Genomic DNA, 17,548 nt, shown 5'->3' on the forward strand with positions numbered 1-17,548 from the left:
AAAGGTTGTGTCCTGAATATGGTATTTTAAACAAACCTGGGGCACAGTTTTCCTAAATAAGGTTTGCTTTGGTATACTTGACCAAATTCCTGGGATCTGCCTAAAATATTGAAATAACCTTTGAATGTGGTTCCTTCTACCTTTCTTCTCTTGATAATGCAAATGTTATTTTACATAGATATATGATCCAGTAATTGTTCAGCATGTTTCATCGTCTGCGTATCTGGTGACTTTATTTTAAAGAAAGTTTTAATTATTGTGTCCCATATTTTTCTATAAATTATCAGTTATATATATAGCTTAATATATAGGGACTATTATCATTTGAACATTGACTTTTAAAATAAATCAGAGATTCAAAGAAGTAAAAAGAAACCGGACAGAATCTTACTTTTCCCATCTTCTAGAAGGACTGCATCTACCCAGCTAGTAAACTTTTATTTTCAGAAGGAAAGAATACATTATTTTCACCAGTATCATGCTCTGAGACATTTGTCCTTGAATTTTTAGATGATATACTTGTAAATAAGTATTTCTAGCTAAATATTAGAATTCCCTTTTTAATAAATGTATCACATCAGCTTGCACAGGATGAAGGTAGTTATGTTGGTGGCTTTGCGGTGGTTGAATATAGCACTGCAGAGCACGCTGAAGAGGTTCAACAAGCAGCTGATGGTATGACCATCAAGGGAAGCAAAGTTCAAGTTTCCTTCTGTGCCCCGGGAGCACCAGGGCGAAGTACATTAGCGGCATTGATAGCAGCTCAACGCGTGGTAAGTTTGTTCTTTTTTTAGGATGTAAAAAAATTCAAGTAGTATTTTAATCTATCCAAACTAGTCAATCATTGATTGGACCGTCATTATATTTTTATTATGTAAAGATACCCTTCTTTTTTTTTTGACTGGCTAAATGGTACCTCTGCCAGATCAAGCCAGCAGTCAATACAAAAGAAGAAACTGTGTTTCATAACGTGTATTCATCTCAAGAAAAAATTTTGAGGAAATTTCATTTATTCAGTAAATGAATTCCTGTTCTGTAAGTTTTGTGTGCAAGGTGCCCCCTTTTTCAGTGTTCATAAGTATCCGTAGTAGAAGTCGTGGGAGGTGGAGCCTCATTTTTGTGCACGTGGCACGGTTGCTGAGTTTCCAATTCTGAATACATCTAGTCACCCACTTTTGCAGGTGGTACACCCTGTCCTCTTGGAGAAAAAGAAACAACTAGGTGGCGTGGTGGCCTTACAAATGTCTGGCATTTGTTTATAGCTGATCCCCCAGCAAAACTAGCTATCTCTCATCAGCCACTCTTTTCCATTTTCTACAGTCACTCTCTCAAATCCTCACTCTTTTCCTGTCTCTGTCCTTCTTTGTATCCGATGATCGTGGCTCCTACTTTATAGAAATATAAAGGCCGTGTGCTGGACTCATTCGTTCAACTTTTCTCACACTCCCCCAGAAAAAGTGCCCCCATTTTTTCTCTTAAATAGCATTCATTCCATAAATACTTTTTGGGTACCCACTGCATGCTAGGTATGTTAGAGATGTTTAGGATTCATCAGTGAACAAAACAAAGATCCCTGTTCTCTCGGAGGGAGGGCTGTGCCTCCCCCTGCCAAAGCAGGGGCTCATGCCCGTGTCCCCCATCCTCAAGGATCTTCATCCTCACCTTTCTCCTTACTTTCACTTGTTCACTAGCTCTATCCCATCTGCTTATAAATACGCTCAAATCGTTTCCTTTAAAAATCTTCTCTAAATACGAGCCTTTGTAATACTTTTCCCTCACAGCTGGAACTTCTTGAACAATTAGGTCCCACTCGTCACTTTTTCTTTTCTCATTTCCCTCCCAGTCCAATGCAATCTCGTTTCTGCCGTCACTATTCAGGTGAATCTGTTCTCTTTAAGATTAACAGGAATTTCTTAATATTCAGTCGAAAAGGTACTTTTCAGTCTTTCTTTGCCTGGTTTCTTTGGAACATTTAAAACCAACCTCCTGGGACTTCCCTGGTGGCCCAGTGGTAAAGAATCCGCCTTCCAATGCAGGGGCCGTGGCTTCGATCCCTGGTCTGGGAACTAAGATCCCATATGCCGTGGGGCAACTAAGCCCACGCGCCACAGCTGCTGAGCTCGCGCGCCTCAACGAGCGAGCCCGCGTGCCACAAACTACAGAGCCCACTTGCCCTGGAGCCCGCGCACCACAACTAGAGAGAAAAGTAGTGAAAGATCCTGCATGCCTCAACGAAGATCCCGTGTGCCGCAACTAAGACCCAACGCAGCTAAGAAAAATAAAAAATAAGGAAAATAAATAAAATAAATATTAAAAAAAAAATAAGACCAACCGCCTACTACCTTGAATTCTGCCTACCGTTTGTTTCCTACCTGTCTAACCGTCCCGCCCCTTTCTTCTCTTTCCCGAAGGGCTGCTATCAGTAGGCTTCTGTATTTGGCCTCCTCACTTTCTTCCTCTTCAGCACTCCAGTGGTTTTAGTTATTGCCTATCAGTGATGATTTTTCCAAGCATATAGTTTTGGACCCAATTGCTCTAAGCACTAAATCTGTATTTCCAAATGATATTTAAACAGCCCCTTTTTATGTTATATAAATAGTTCAATTTCAACATTTCCAAAAGAAAACTATTTTTCTCTGGGACCTGCTTTTCTGTGTTCTGTAATATCTATGTATGGCATCAGTTCATTCAAACTAGAACTGTCTGAATTAAAAACTCAGTTAATCATGATTGGTCTTCTTCACCTCCTCCCTAGATCAAGATGTCGAGAATATTAGCAAATCCTTTCAGTTCCACCTCCTGGTAACCATTAAATCCTTGAGACTTGTCAGCATCTTTGTCACTTTACTCAGGATCTCATTTTTCTCACCTTGATGGCTCGAATAACCTGCTATGTGGTTGCCGTGTCGTTCATCTTCCCCATTCTAACCCATCTTCCACGGTGCCACAAGAGTGATCTTTCTCATCCTCAAACCAGATTATGTCATTCTCTTGCTTAATATTCTTTAATGCGTGCATAAGTTCAGTTCCTTACCATGGCATACAGGGCCCTTCGTGATTAGGTATTAGTAACAGTGAGGAATCTTAAATTTTTCTCAGTCTTAAAAGTAATGTGCTGCATTGAGGTTTTTTTTCTGTAGGTTCTTGGTACATATCCTTTATCAAGTTTTCTGATTTAAAAAAAATCATAAGTAGGTATTGATGTTTATCAGAGTATTTCTGCAACTATTGCGATAATTTTATGTGATTTCTCCCTAAGTTCATTAATGTGCTGAATCCAATTGATAGGTTTTTCTAATATTACACTATCCTTATGTTGTAAATCCTAATTGATAATGATTATTTTCCCTATGCAGTTTGATTTTATTGGATAATGTTTTATTTGGTATATGTGCAAATGTGCTCATAAGTGAAAATGCTTAAATTTTTGGGTACCATTTTTACTTAATTTTGGAATCAAGAGAACATTGACCTCATTAAATGATTTACATATTTTTCTCCCCCTTCTCCTTTTCTTTCCATTTCCTGGATCAATTTGTATAAAATCGGGGTCATCCGTTCTTTGAAAGTTTGAGAGATCTCAATCTATGAAACCGTGTAGACTTACTACTTGAGCCTCTTCCAGAAGGAAATCATTGATTACCACTTAAGTTTCTTCTGTGGATATTAGGTTTACTAGTTTTATTTTTCTCTGTGTGCTATATGTGGCATTTGATTATATTCTACAAATTTATCCACTTTGAGTTTTTAAATTTATTGGCACATAGCTATTTATAAAATTTTATTTAAAATTGTCATGTCTAGTCTCCTCTTTTTATCGTATATTTTATTTATTTGCATTTCCTTTTTTTCCCTTGATCAGTCTTGCAAACTATTTATTTTGCCTTTTAAAGAAACAGCTTTTGTTTTGTTCATTATTTCTCTTTTTTCTATCTTTTGCTTATTCTTGCCCTATCTTTATAACCTCCTTGCTTCTTTCTTCTTTGGATTTACTCTTCCCACCCCCCACCCCCACCCATCTTTAATGTTATCCGTGGTTAGCTCCTCTGTTTTCAACCTAGATTGTTTTCTGATGAACATAGTTAAAGTAAGCTTACTTCTATAACTAATGCTATACCTATGTGTCATAAATTTTATATTATGAATGTTTCAAATTTTTGTTATGATTTCCTTTTAGCTTAATTATTAGTTTTTTCTTCCAGTTTATACCCACCTAGGAATTTTTAAAAGCTATTCTTCTGATATAGATTTCTTTTGAGATATAATTGATATACAGCATTATGTTAGATTTCAAGTGTACAACTAATGATTCAGTATTTGTATATATTGTGAAATGATCACCACAGTAAGTCTAGTTAACATCTGTCACCACACAGAATCACAGAATTTTTTTTTCTTGTGATGAGAACTTTTAAGATCTACTCTCTTGGCAACCTTCAAATATGAAGTAGGGTATTATGAACTGTAGTCATAGTCACTGTGCACTACATTACATTCTCATGACTTGTTTCTCTTATAACTGGAAGTTTGTACTTTTTGACCCCCGTTACCATTTCACTCACCCTCCACCCCCTCCCTCTGGGAAACATCAGTCTGTTCTCTGTATCTATGGTTTTGGTTTTGGTTTTGTTTTTAGATTCCACACATAAGTGAGATCATACAGTATCCATCTTTCTCTGCCTGACTTATTTCACTTAGCATAATACCCTCAAGGTCCATCCATGTGACTACAAATGGCAAAATTTCATTCTTTTTTATGGCTGAATAATATTCCATTGTCTGTATATATATACACACCACATTTTCTTTATCTGTTCATCCATTTTTGGAAACTTAGGTTGTTTTCATATCTTAGCTATTATAAATAATGCTGCAATGAACATGGGGTCCATATATCTTTTTGAGTTAGTGTTTTTTGTTTTCTTTGGAGAAATACCCAGAAGTTGACTTGCTGGGTCATATGGTAGTTCTATTTTTAATTTTATGAGGAACCTCTATACTGTTTACCAACACTTGTCATGTTTTTTTTAACTATACTTTTTTCCTTTGTTTTCATTTCCCATCTACTATTGGATAAATTAGAATTTTCTTCTTCTGCTTCGAGAGTGAGATGTTCTATTTTATCCTACTGGTAATTGTTCCTAACTTACTAACACCCCTAGGTTGATCAGTATCTCTTCCTTCCCACTTAGTTCATTCTAAACTCCATCCTGCTTCTTCCTTCTACCCCACCTACCACCATATTGGGAGTACATAAAGTACATTTTTACTTTAGGGTTGCCTTAATTTTTTTTGGGGGGGGCGCACTGCACGGCTTGCAGGATCTTAGTTCTCCAACCAGGGATTGAACCCAGGCCACGGCAGTGAAAGCACCAAGTACTAACCACTGGACCACCAGGGAATTCCCAACCTTAATGTTTTTGTTTTTATGGTCCTGGCTTTTGTATACAAGATTAAAATTAACTGTGATATTATAAACCCTAATTTCCATGTATCATGTAATATCATCATGCATTTATTCTCATTTCTCATTTTCAGAAAGGGTTTCATGTAGTAAAAACTTTTTAGACTGTGTATGGCTGGGAATATTTTTTATTTCTTTTCCATATTTAATAGCTTAGCTGAATATAAAAATCTAGATTCAAAGTTTTTTTCCTGCAGCACTTTGAAAATATTAATTTGCTGCCTTCTTAAATCCAGGGTTGACGCTTTGAGAGTGAAGATGATATTAATCTGCTTTTTTTTTTTTTCTGAGATATGTTCTTCCTCACTGGAAGTTTTTAGTATTGGGGGGGGTTTGATGTTCTTAAATTTCACACCAAAAAAATGTAACCAGGTGTGTGTTTTTCTATATCATATTTGGAACCCTTTCATTTTGTGGTCTTTAATTTTTCTTTAATACTGGGAAATTCTCAGCCATTACTTCTTCAAAGATTCCCTTTTTTTCCCTAATCCTTCAGGGACTCCTGTTATATAGATGTTAAGACTTCTAGTCCCTTCATTGCCTTGGTTTTCTCTCTTGTTTTGTTTGCATTTTTCATTACCATGTTTTACTTTGTTTGTATTTCCCTCTTTATCCTCTGCTCATGTATTCTGGGAAGTTTATTTGACCTGACCTTTCAGGTCACTTATTTTGTTTTTCAGTCTCATATATTCTACTGTTTAACTTATCTGTTGAAGCACAGAGTAGAGGTTAAGAATAATGCTTTATGAGTTTCTCCAGTTTCCTCACCTATAGAATGGGGGTAATAACACGAACCCTATAGAGTTGTTTTGGGGCATTAAGTGATCTAATCCATGTAACATGCTTAGAACAATGCCAAGTATATATAGTAAGTGATGGCTGCCATTATTTTTCTCTAACAGTTGTGTTTTTCATACTTCTAATTGGTTGTTCTTTATAACTGCTTGTCCTTGTTTCATGTTACCAATAAAAATATATTATCTTTTTTTTAGGATGTCTGTTATGTTTAGTTAACATTCTTATTATTTCCTATCCTTTAATTCTGCTTTGTCTCTTATAGGTGCTTCAGTTTGTTGCCTTTAGTTTTTGTGGCTACATTCTCCCCATGCCTAGTTATTTTGTTCTGTGGATACATATCTCCTTTGGTAGGGGGTATGGCGGTTGGCTTCTTTGTATGTGAGTGTTTAGAGGTTGAGGGGCTGGAGATGGAGGAGGAGTGCTGAAGGCTGGTCTCAGCTAGGGTTTAGGGAAAGCGGGCAGGAACCTAGGGCTGAGAACCTCTGCCTTGACCATCTGGCCTTGACCACAGACAGCCCTTTCCCACCCCAGCCAGGCAACCCTGCCCCTTAGAGCCTCTTAATCTCTTCTCCCAACCCTGCTCTTTTCCAGGTTCTGCCTTCCTTAATTATAACTCTTCCACCCTGCCCAGTGGGAGGAAGGAAGTAGAGAAGGTTGGAGGATGTGGGAAGGAAGTTTTTGGTGCCTCTACCTAGTGTTACATGGTCCCCACTGTCTCTGAGTTTGCACAACACCCTGCTGTTAATTCACTGCTCCTAGGCGGTCACTGGACTGATGCTGCCCTTTTCCTGCTTTTTCCTAGCCATGATCCCTAGGGGGTGATGTGGAGGAAGGCCCTTCCCCAAGGACCTTCCTAAAAGGCCCTTCCCCAAGCTATCCTGTCTGTGGATCCAGCCTCTCTCACACTCTTGAGGCACTACCTTGTGTCTGTCCAGGGATTTCTCACGGGTTTAGTGTCAGGTTCTCAATCCATCACCCTCTCCCTCTTAATGTCACAGCTTGGGATGAGAGAGGGAATCCAGTTGTCCTCGTCGGTTCTCCATTTTCTCCTGGTTGGAAGTTCATAGTTTTCATCATTATATTTTACATCATTATATTACATCATTCTTCTTCTGCTTTTACATCATTATATTAATATTCTCATCTATCAGGCTGGCTTTTAAAATCTGAGAACAACTTCATATATTTAGGAAGCTACCCAATGACATGTATGTAAGGCCAGTTCATCTTTGTCTCATATTAGAGGATTAAGTTAATGAATTAAAGACTGTTATTATAAGAAAAATGTTGCTTTGTAAGGCATCCCACATTATTAAACTTGAGATCAACATTGTAGTAAGGTTCTTCTACAGTATCAAAATATTCATCCTGTGTCAACAGGTTACCTCCCTGTTAATAAATTCAGATTCCCCTGATACCTTTCTACTTGTATGAAGAGGTTTATCTGACTAAATCATTAGTCCTCTTAAAGCCAATTTCTACTTAACTGAAACATTCTATGAGGATTTCAGTGTATGTTGTATGGTAGAATATCTTACAATTAGGAATTGTGGTAGAATGTATACAACAAGTATATAATATAAAGTAAGTTGTGGTTATCATAAAATAGATCTTATCAGGTGAATGAGAATTTCTGGAAAAAAGCCTTTACGGTTTCATCTTTGTGCTTATCCTTGTTCTAATGTTTTCTATTTCTGTATTCATCAAAGATGCACAGTAATCAAAAGGGCTTACTTCCAGAGCCAAATCCAGTGCAAATTATGAAAAGTTTAAACAACCCTGCCATGTTACAAGTTCTTCTACAACCCCAGCTCTGCGGGCGAACTGTTAAACCAGGTAAACTTCATGTGTGCTGATTAAACGTAGAATGTTGGCATGAAGTTAATTGTGCTGTTTTACATGAAAAACACACTTAAATTAGTCCAAGAATATTTATTTTTTCTAGAATTTATCAGTGAATATATAAAATATAATTTATTTTAATTAATGATCTGAGGTGAAAATATGTTTTGACTGTTTTTGATAGGGACAAACTGCTTACGGGTTTCCTGATTTTTTTTTTTTAACTATTAATAAGTATTAAATATTAAACCTTCAGTTTAGTTACTGGTTGACATGAATTTGTAAACCAGGTAACACATGGCTTAATAAGGTAATATTTAATATACTACACTGTTACAGCCTATGTTAACAAAGGATATGATACTTTTCTACGTAATATTTTTGGCAGAATTACTTTGTTGGAAAGTGTTAAGGTCTGTTTCCTCTCTGCTCTTTCTTTTTCATTGTGAAATTGTTCCACTTTTTAGAAAATGAGAAAAACATCATTTTCTAAGTATTATGGAAATTTTTATAATATTGGCATACATTAAATATCTATTTAGTATTCATTGAGAAGAGTTTATTTACCTTTTGAAATGCACAACTGTGCATACACAAAATGTATGTTTTATCATTATGAGGAAATGAATGCCTATATTCAACACTAAGCTTTAGATTACAAATGTTTAGATTAAATATACTTATTCTGTTTCAGCTCCAACTGGTCTAACACCAGCTAGTATATTGCAATTCGGTTCTAGCACCAACTACCTAGAGTTAGCACAGATCCTACAAGTAAGGGCTTTGTCCCCAACAGGTCTGCCCCTACTTCAGACAGCAGCCGCAACTTCAGAGGTCCCCTGGTCACCTACACTTCTGACTAACTTGCTTCAAATTTGGGGGTTCCTGTGACCCCCTCAGGTTCAGTAATTTGTTAGACTCACAGAACTTAGGAAAGCACTATACAGTAAGTCCCCACCCATACAAACGAGTTCCATTCCAAGAGCATGTTTGTAAGTCCAGTTTGTTTGTAAGTCCAACAAAGTTAGCCTAGGTACCCAACTAACATAGTCGGCTATATAGTACTGTACTCTAATAGGTTTATAATGCTTTTCACACAAATAATACGTAAAAAAGAAACACAGAAAAATAAAGAAAACATTTTTAATCTTACAGTACAGTACCTTGAAAAGCACAGTAGTACAGTACAACAGCCGGCATACAGGGGCTGGCATCGAGTGAACAGGCAAGAAGAGTTACTGACTGGAGTGGGGAGAGGGGGTGGGAAGTGGTAGAGCTGAAGGATCGTCAGCAATAGGAGATGGAGGGCAAGCTGCAATCTCACTCACGCCTGACGTTGATGGCGCAGGTTCTGGTTCCTTGCTGGATTCAATTCTACCTACCCTCTTGAAGAAACAATCCAGTGATGTCTGGGCAGTAGCTCTTTTTTTCTCGTCATAGATGACACGGTAGCACTGAATTGCATTCTGAGTGGCTGTTGCAACCTTTGTGTACCATTCTACGTTCAGGTCCTGTGCCTCAAAACTAACTGCCTCCTCAAATAAAGAAAATCCCCTTGCCACTTCCTGCGTCGTGAATCTCTTCGGTTCTTCAGTTACTTCTTCTTCCTCTTGTCTCTCTTCGTCCTTCCTCTGGGCCTCCAATTCCTGGCACTTCTTAGCAGTACCAGCTATGTCACTGCTGCTTTTACGCTTGCTTCTGGACATCCTGGGCTTGAAATAAAGATACTGTACTACTGTACTCCATACAGTACTGTACAGTAAAGTACACAAAAGCACAACCACTTGTAGAGGATGCACACACGTGACAAGGTACGCCAGTCACTGAACTAATTTACATGATTGGACATCTGAACACACATCTGCATCTTTGAAAGTTTGCAACTTGAAGGTTCGTATGTAGGGAACTTACTGCACTTATGATTACAGTTTTGTTTTAAAAGATGTAACTCAGAAATAGCCTAATCAAGAGACTTAGGGCTTCCAGACTGGAAGGTCCTGACTGCAGAGCTTTTATGCTCTTTCCCCATGGAATCAGAGCACATCTGCCTTGCAGCACACATGTGTATTAATTAGCCAGAACTCCCTGCTGCAGTAACTTCAGTATCTAGAGTTTTTATTGGGGTTTTGCTATGTAGGCATGACTGACCATGTTATTGAACTCTTATCTCCAGTCCCCCTCCTCTCCCTGGAAGTCAGGAGGTTAGGCTGATATCATATGGCTCAAAGCCCTAGTCCTCTAATCACATGGTAGGTCTTTCTGGTATGACCAGTCCCCGTCCTGAAGCCATCTAGGGGCCCACACTGAGTCACCTCATTAGCATAACAAAGACACTCCTGTCACTGGGAAAATTCCAAGGATTTAGCGTTTTCCTTCCAGGAACCAAAGACAAAGACCAGTTAAATTCCTTATTATACCAACAGTGTTCATATTAAGTACTTCATATAATCATCAATTATCTCTGTGTAGGAAGTAGCTTTAGAGGTGTCCAGCTCAGCCTACTATGCAGTCAGATATCCCTTCTACAATTTTAATGGTATAGAGATATCCTTTGTATGTCTTGACTACTCAAAACATAGAGCAGCTCATTATTTTCCAAAGCAGCTCTTGCCTGGTTTAACAAATTTAATTCCTAGGTTTTCCCTTGTATTAGATGGTGATTTCTATGACTTTTAGCCACTTATTCTAGTTCTTCCTATGAGGAAACACAGAATAAATCTACTCCTTCTTCCATAAGAAAAGCCTTCTAATGTTGAAGACAGCTATCATGAAACCTTAGTCATCTTTGATTTTCTTTGTCTTCTGTTCTCCAGACCAGTGGTCTCATTTTATTTATTTTTTGACTATGCAACTCTATCAGTAAAGTATATTTTTAGTAGAGCCCCAATATATACAGTATATGTATCACTTATATGTCAATTACATGAATGTACCTTTGTCAATCCATATATTAAGAAATGATAAAGCTTAATATTTTTATATTTTAAGATGAAAGTAAATACAAATAACAGTTCTCTTTTTTAAGAACAATTTATTTTTTTATTGAAGTATAATTGATTTACAATGTGTTAGTTTCAGGTGTACAGCAAAGTGATTCATATATATATATGTGTGTGTGTGTATATATTTTTTCAAATTCTTTTCCCTTATATGTTATGACAAAATATTGAGTATGGTTCTCTTTATACACCTCTTCTATTCTCTTTGTAAACTATGGCTCTGTATTTGACTTTATATAACATGTCATAGGATACGCTCTCTAGAGCACCCCCCGCCCAAGTTGTCCTCTTGTAAAGATACCTAGGTTGTCTGGGTTGCCCTGAAATATGGTGTACACAGACATGAATTATCCTATAGATGGGTTCTAATCAGCACAGAATGCAGTGGGATTTCCTTCCTATGATCATTATATTCCTATTAATGCAGTCCAAGTTTGTATCAGAGTTTAAAGAAGTATATTACACTCCTGTGTCTCTTAGAAAGTATAGTTCACACCTGGACTATCTTTAGTAACTTCTCCCCCAAATTATTTTTGTCTCATGTTTTCATCTAAGGTATGTATTCTCCACTCTGCTTTTCTACTCAGGTTGGTGTATGGCCATATGAGATTAGGCTTTTTTATTTTAGTGCTACTTTTACTGTTTTAAGAAAGATATATCATTATTACACTGGTAGCTTTTTCTTTGTTTGGAATGGCCAGTGAAGAGGGTTAAATACCTTACCTGAACGTTCACATGCAAAGAGACAGTGTATGGAAAGTTTCTTGGTGTTCAGGAAAGACAAGACCTTGTTAATCAATAAATTTCATTTGTTTTTCCTTTACTATGTTTTCTTTTTTTCCTTTACTATGTTTTTTTTTTACTATATCTTAACTATATCCCTTACTATATCCTGAGCTCTTCACAGAGGCCTCTGAACAAACTAAAATAATTACAAGGGATCATAATTCCCTGTAATTTGTTTATATTATATGATACATATATACACAAGTGTGCCATATTTTACTGTGCTTCACAGATGCTATGTGTTTTTTTTTTTTTTACAAATTGAAGGTTTGTGGCAACACTGCTTTTGTCAGATGATGGTTAGCATTTTTAGCATTTTAAATTGAGGTATATACATTGTTTTCTAGACATAATGCTATTGCACACTTAATAAACTACAGTATAGCATAAACATAACTTTTACATGCACCAGGAAACTAAAATAATTGTGTGACTTGCTTTACTGCAATAATCACTTTATTGGAGTGGCCTGGAACCAAACCTGAAGTATGCCTGTATGATATATTTGTATTTAAACCCTTGCCCAAACTTCTTTCTCACTGTATCATTTTTTCCAGTAACTGACACATATCTAGTTGTTTATTGCCTTCTCTTCCACTAGACTAGAGGAGGCTCCATAATGGCAAAGATTTATCTGTTTGGTTCATCTCAGGCATCTAGGACAGAACTGCTGCTTACAGTGAAAAGTACTTAGATATTGTTTACTGATTAAACTCCTTCCTTAATCTGTCTGTTGCACAACTTATACATACCTTGTTATATATGATCTAGTCTGTAAACTTTTAACTACTTTTCTGGTCTGCCTTCTTTTCTGTCTGATCTGATCTGTGCACGACCATCAGGTTGATTTTCCTCCTACACCTACTTATGCACGGCCGTCAGGTCGATTTTCCTCCTATGCCTACTTTATGTTACTTGAAGCATACTGATCTTTTCTCTTCAATCCAGACCTTCTAAATACCTTTAAAAAATACAGTATAGTGTAAATATTGTAGATTTCTTTCTCTCTGTCCTTGTGTGTGTGTCTGTTTTAAAGTTTAACTAGTATATAATTACTTAGAATCTAAATTGTATGTTTAACAGCTTTCTTGAGGTATAACTGTGGCACATTCATCTGCACATATTTAAATTGTACAAATTGGTAAGATTTAACACATGTATAACCCATGAAACTATCGCCATAATCCAAATAATGAACATATTCATTACTCTCAAAACTTTCCTTTTGTCTCTTTGTAACCCCTCCCCCCATCCCCAGGAAACTACTAATTTGCTTTCTGTCACTATAGTTTGTATTTTCTAGAAATTTATATAAATGGAGTCACACAGTATGTACTGTATGGCTTCTTTCCCTCAGCTTATTATTTTGAGATTCATCCACGTTGCTGCATGTATCAATAGTTTTTTTTTTTCGTTTTTAATGCTGAGTAGTATTCAGTTCTACAATTTCCATTTTCATTGATTTGTTGAACATTGGGTTATTTCCTGTTTGGGGTCATTACAGATAAAATTGCTGTGAAGATTTGCTTCTAATCTTTATGTAGACTTATGCTTTCATTTCTCTTGGATAAAGACATAGTTGTAGAATGGCTGGGTTATATGGTGGATGTATGTTTAAGTTGTAAGACACTCTTCCAACTCTTTTCTAATGTGGTTGAACCATTTTACATTCTCACCATCAGTGTCCAGGGCTCTAGTTCGTTCAGTATCCTCACCAACATTTGATATGTTGATCCTTTAATTTTAGTCTTTCTATTTGGTTTATCGTGCTGTCTCATTGTGGTTTTAATTTGAATATTCCTTTTGACAAATGATTTTGAACATCTTTTAATGTACTAATTTGCCATCTTTATACCTTCTTTGTTAATATATCTTTTAAGATATTTTATACATTTTAAAATTAGGTTGTTTATCTTCTTATTAAGTTGTTAGGGTTTTTTATCCTAGATACAAGTGCTTTATTGGATATATGGGTTTGCAACCACTCTGTAGGTTGTCCTTTTATTTTCTTAACAATATCGTTTGAAGAGCAAAATTTTTTATTTTGACAATGTCCAGTTTATTATTTTTTGTTTTATAATTCATACTTCTTGTGTCATATTTAAGAAATCTTTGCCAAATTCAAGGTCAGTAAGATGTTCTTATATATTTTCTTAAGAAGTTTTATAATTTTACCTCTTAAGTTTAGGTTGATGAATGATTTCAAGTTAATTGTTATTTATGATATGAGGTAAAGGTCCAGGTTAATTTTTTTTTACAGTTGTTCCAGCATCATTTGTTAAAAAAGATTATCTTTTTTCATTGAATTTCTTGACACTTTTTTCAAAAATCAATTGACCATATGTATATGGCTCTATCTCTGGACTCTGTTTCTATTCCATTGATCTAAATGTCTGCCTTTATATCAATGCTACATTGTCTTCATTATATACAGTTTTATAATAAGTCCTGAAATCAGTTAGTGTAAGTCCTTCAACTCTGTTCTTTTTCTCTTTGTTTTGCCGATCCTAGGTCCTTTGTATTTGCATATAAATTTTAGAATCAGCTGTCAATTTCTATGAAAAACGTCTGCTGGAAATTTGATTGGAATTGTGTTGAATCTGTATGCTAATCTGTGCAGAACTGACAACAATTTGCCATAAGTGCGGTATATCTCTCCGTTTATTTAGGTCTTCTTTAATTTCTCCCAGCAATATTTTGTAGTTTTCAGGGTATAAATCTTACACGTATTTTTTCAGATTTATCCATAGCATTTCATGTTCCTCGATACTATTTTTTTATTGCAGTGATTTTCTGAGGCAGAATTCAGAGTCAGTAATTCAGTGGCATTTGGTACCTTCACAATGTTGTGTAATCACCAACTCTGCCTACTTTCAAACATTTTCATTATCTCAAAATAAAATCCAGACCCATGAAACAGTGACTTCCCATTCCCTCCTCTGTCCAGGCCCTGGCAACAACGAATCTGCTTTCTGTCTTTACACTTTTGCTTAGTCTGCATGTTTCATATAAACAGAAGTCGTTATGTGACTTTTGGTGTCTGGCTTCTTTCACTTAGCATGATGTTTCTGAGTACTGTAATGTGTATCAGGACTTCATTCCTTTTTTTGGCTGAGTAATATTCCATCGTATGCACATAGCATGGATGGACATTTGAGTTGTTTTCACTTTTCGACTCTTGTGAAGAGTGTTGCTGTGAATATTCATGTACAAGCATTTGAACATTTGTTTTCAGTTCTTTTGGGGTTATATTCCTAGAACTAGAATTAGTGGGGCATATGGTTATTCTATGTTTAACTTGTTAAGGAGCTGCCAAGCTGTTTTCCACAGTGGCTGCACCATTTTACATTCCCAAAGCAATGTATGAGGGTTCCAATTTCTCCATAACTTTATAGACTCTTGTTACTTTCTGGGTTTTTTAAATTATTATTAATTTTAGCCATCCAAATAGGAATCAACTGGCAACTCATCATGGTTTTGATTTGAATTTCCCTAATGACTAATTATGTTGAGCATCTTCTCTTGTGCTTGTTGTCTATTTTTGTGTCTTCTTTTGGAGAAATGCTTAATCAAGTTCTTTGCCCATTTTTAAACAGGGTTGTGTGTCTTTTTGTTGCTGAGTTCTTTATATATTCTTGATACTATTTTAAATAGTATTACTTTTTAAATTTCAATTTCCTACTGCTTGTTGCTAGCATATACAAGTACAATTGATTTTGTCTATTTATCTTGTATCTTGCAGTCTTGCTTTCTATTTCTATCAATAGCAGTTATTGCCCTTAGGATTTTCTGTATAGGCAATCATGTCATCTACAAATAAACACAGTTTTACTTCTTTCTTTACAATATGTATACCTTTTATTTTATTTTCTTGCTTTATTGCAGTTGATAGAAATTCCTGAAAAATTTGTGCATTGAACTGATGAGAGTGGACATCCTTGCCTTGTTCCTGATCTTACAGAGAAAGCATTCATTCTTTTATTATTAAGCATTATGTTAGCTATAGTTTTTTATTCACAGATTTTCTTTTTCAAGCTGGGAAATTTTTCTTCTATTTTTATATTGCTGAGATATTTTATCATGATAATTGCTGGGATTTATATAATGCTTTTCTCCATTTATTGATATCATCAGTGTGGCTTTTTTATTTCTGGTCTGTTATCATGATGAATTATATTGATTGATTTTTGAATGTTAAACCAATCTTTCACTCCTACAGTAAGCCACACCTGGTCATGACATACTATAATCCTTTTTTTTTTTTTGACCATGAACATCAGTGTTCTTTTCTTTTTTTTTTTTAAGACTATTTTCTTATACAGCAGGTTCTTATGAGTTATCTATTTTATATATATTAGTGTATATATGCCAATCCCAATCTCCCAATTCGTCCCACCACCACCTCCACTACCCCCACTGCTCCGCTTTCCCCCCTTGGTGTCCATATGTTTGTTCTCCACGTCTGTGTCTCTATTTCTGCCTTGCAAATCCGTTTTTTTTTTTAACATCTTTACTAGAGTATAATTGCTTTAGAGTGGTGTGTTAGTTTCTGCTTTATAACAAAGTGAATCAGCTATACAGATACATACATCCCCATATCTCCTCCCTCTTGCGTCTCCCTCCCACCCTCCCTATCCCACCCCTCTAGGTGGTCACAAAGCACTGAGCTGATCTCCCTGTGCTATGCAGCTGCTTCCCACTAGCTATCTATTTTACATTTGGTAGTGTATATAAGTCCATGCCACTCTTTCACTTCGTCTCAGCTTTATAATACTTTGTATATAAATTTTAGGTTGATAGTGTTGTTCAAGTCTCCTATATCCTTACTGGTTTTCAGTCCACTTATGCTATCAATTATTGAGGGGAGCAAGAGGCTCAATGGGAGACCTAGCCAAAGTCTAAGGGTAAGGGCAGTTAGATGTGAGACTGTGGACATTTTCAGAATATTTTAATTCTGGTTGTTGTTTTAAACTGGGAAATACTATATTCACTAAAAGCTGTGAAAAAATATTTTAATGTTTTATAACAAAATACAGTGACTGTCTGAAAAATGAGAGGAAGTGGTATTGAAATCTCTAACCATAATTGTAGATTTGTCTACTTTTCCTTTCAGTTCTAGAAGTTTTTGCTTCATATATTTTGAAGCTTTGTCATTTGGTCCACAGACATTTAAGATTGTTGCATCCTAATTGATGAATTGACCCCTTAATCATTATGAAATGACGATCTTTACCACTCTTTCCTAATAAACAGTATTTTCCTTTATAAGCAACTTATCCTAATGATCTAATCTTCCCATCATCTATCATTGAAACTGGTTCATTCTAAAGAAAGTGCTTTCTAATGGTCAGTTTTCCAAAGATGTAATGGACTGCCTCCGCAAGAAACAAAAATTTGGAACAAAGTTTTTAAAGCATGAATGAACTTGTAGCAGTGTTATGTATAAATTTCAGATACGTTTGATCATTGGATTACGTGTTTTTTGAAGTACTTTCTAAGCCTGACCTTCTATGATTCTAATTAGCTGTATATTATGACAGTTTACATCTAATAACTAGATGAATTGCTTCATATATTTTCTATCTCATGGTTCTTTTTGTCTGTATATTGTATGTTCTTAAAATATCTCTTCTGATATGTACCCTGATATTTGTACTCT

General features: G+C 35.9%; 1 protein-coding gene across 5 annotated transcripts in view; it reads left to right on the plus strand.

Moving 5' to 3' along the window:
- Positions 1-17,548, plus strand: part of RAVER2 (ribonucleoprotein, PTB binding 2) — a 108,553-nt gene that overhangs the window by 38,041 nt on the left and 52,964 nt on the right. For all 5 annotated transcript variants that reach the window (XM_060023252.1, XM_060023267.1, XM_060023261.1 and 2 more), the window contains exons 4-5: positions 582-773; positions 7,972-8,098. In XM_060023252.1, the coding sequence (XP_059879235.1) occupies positions 582-773; positions 7,972-8,098 (319 nt within the window). The remainder of the gene's footprint in view (positions 1-581; positions 774-7,971; positions 8,099-17,548) is intronic.

The sequence above is a fragment of the Delphinus delphis genome, chromosome 1, assembly GCF_949987515.2.
Source record: "Delphinus delphis chromosome 1, mDelDel1.2, whole genome shotgun sequence".
Lineage (NCBI taxonomy): Eukaryota > Metazoa > Chordata > Mammalia > Artiodactyla > Delphinidae > Delphinus > Delphinus delphis.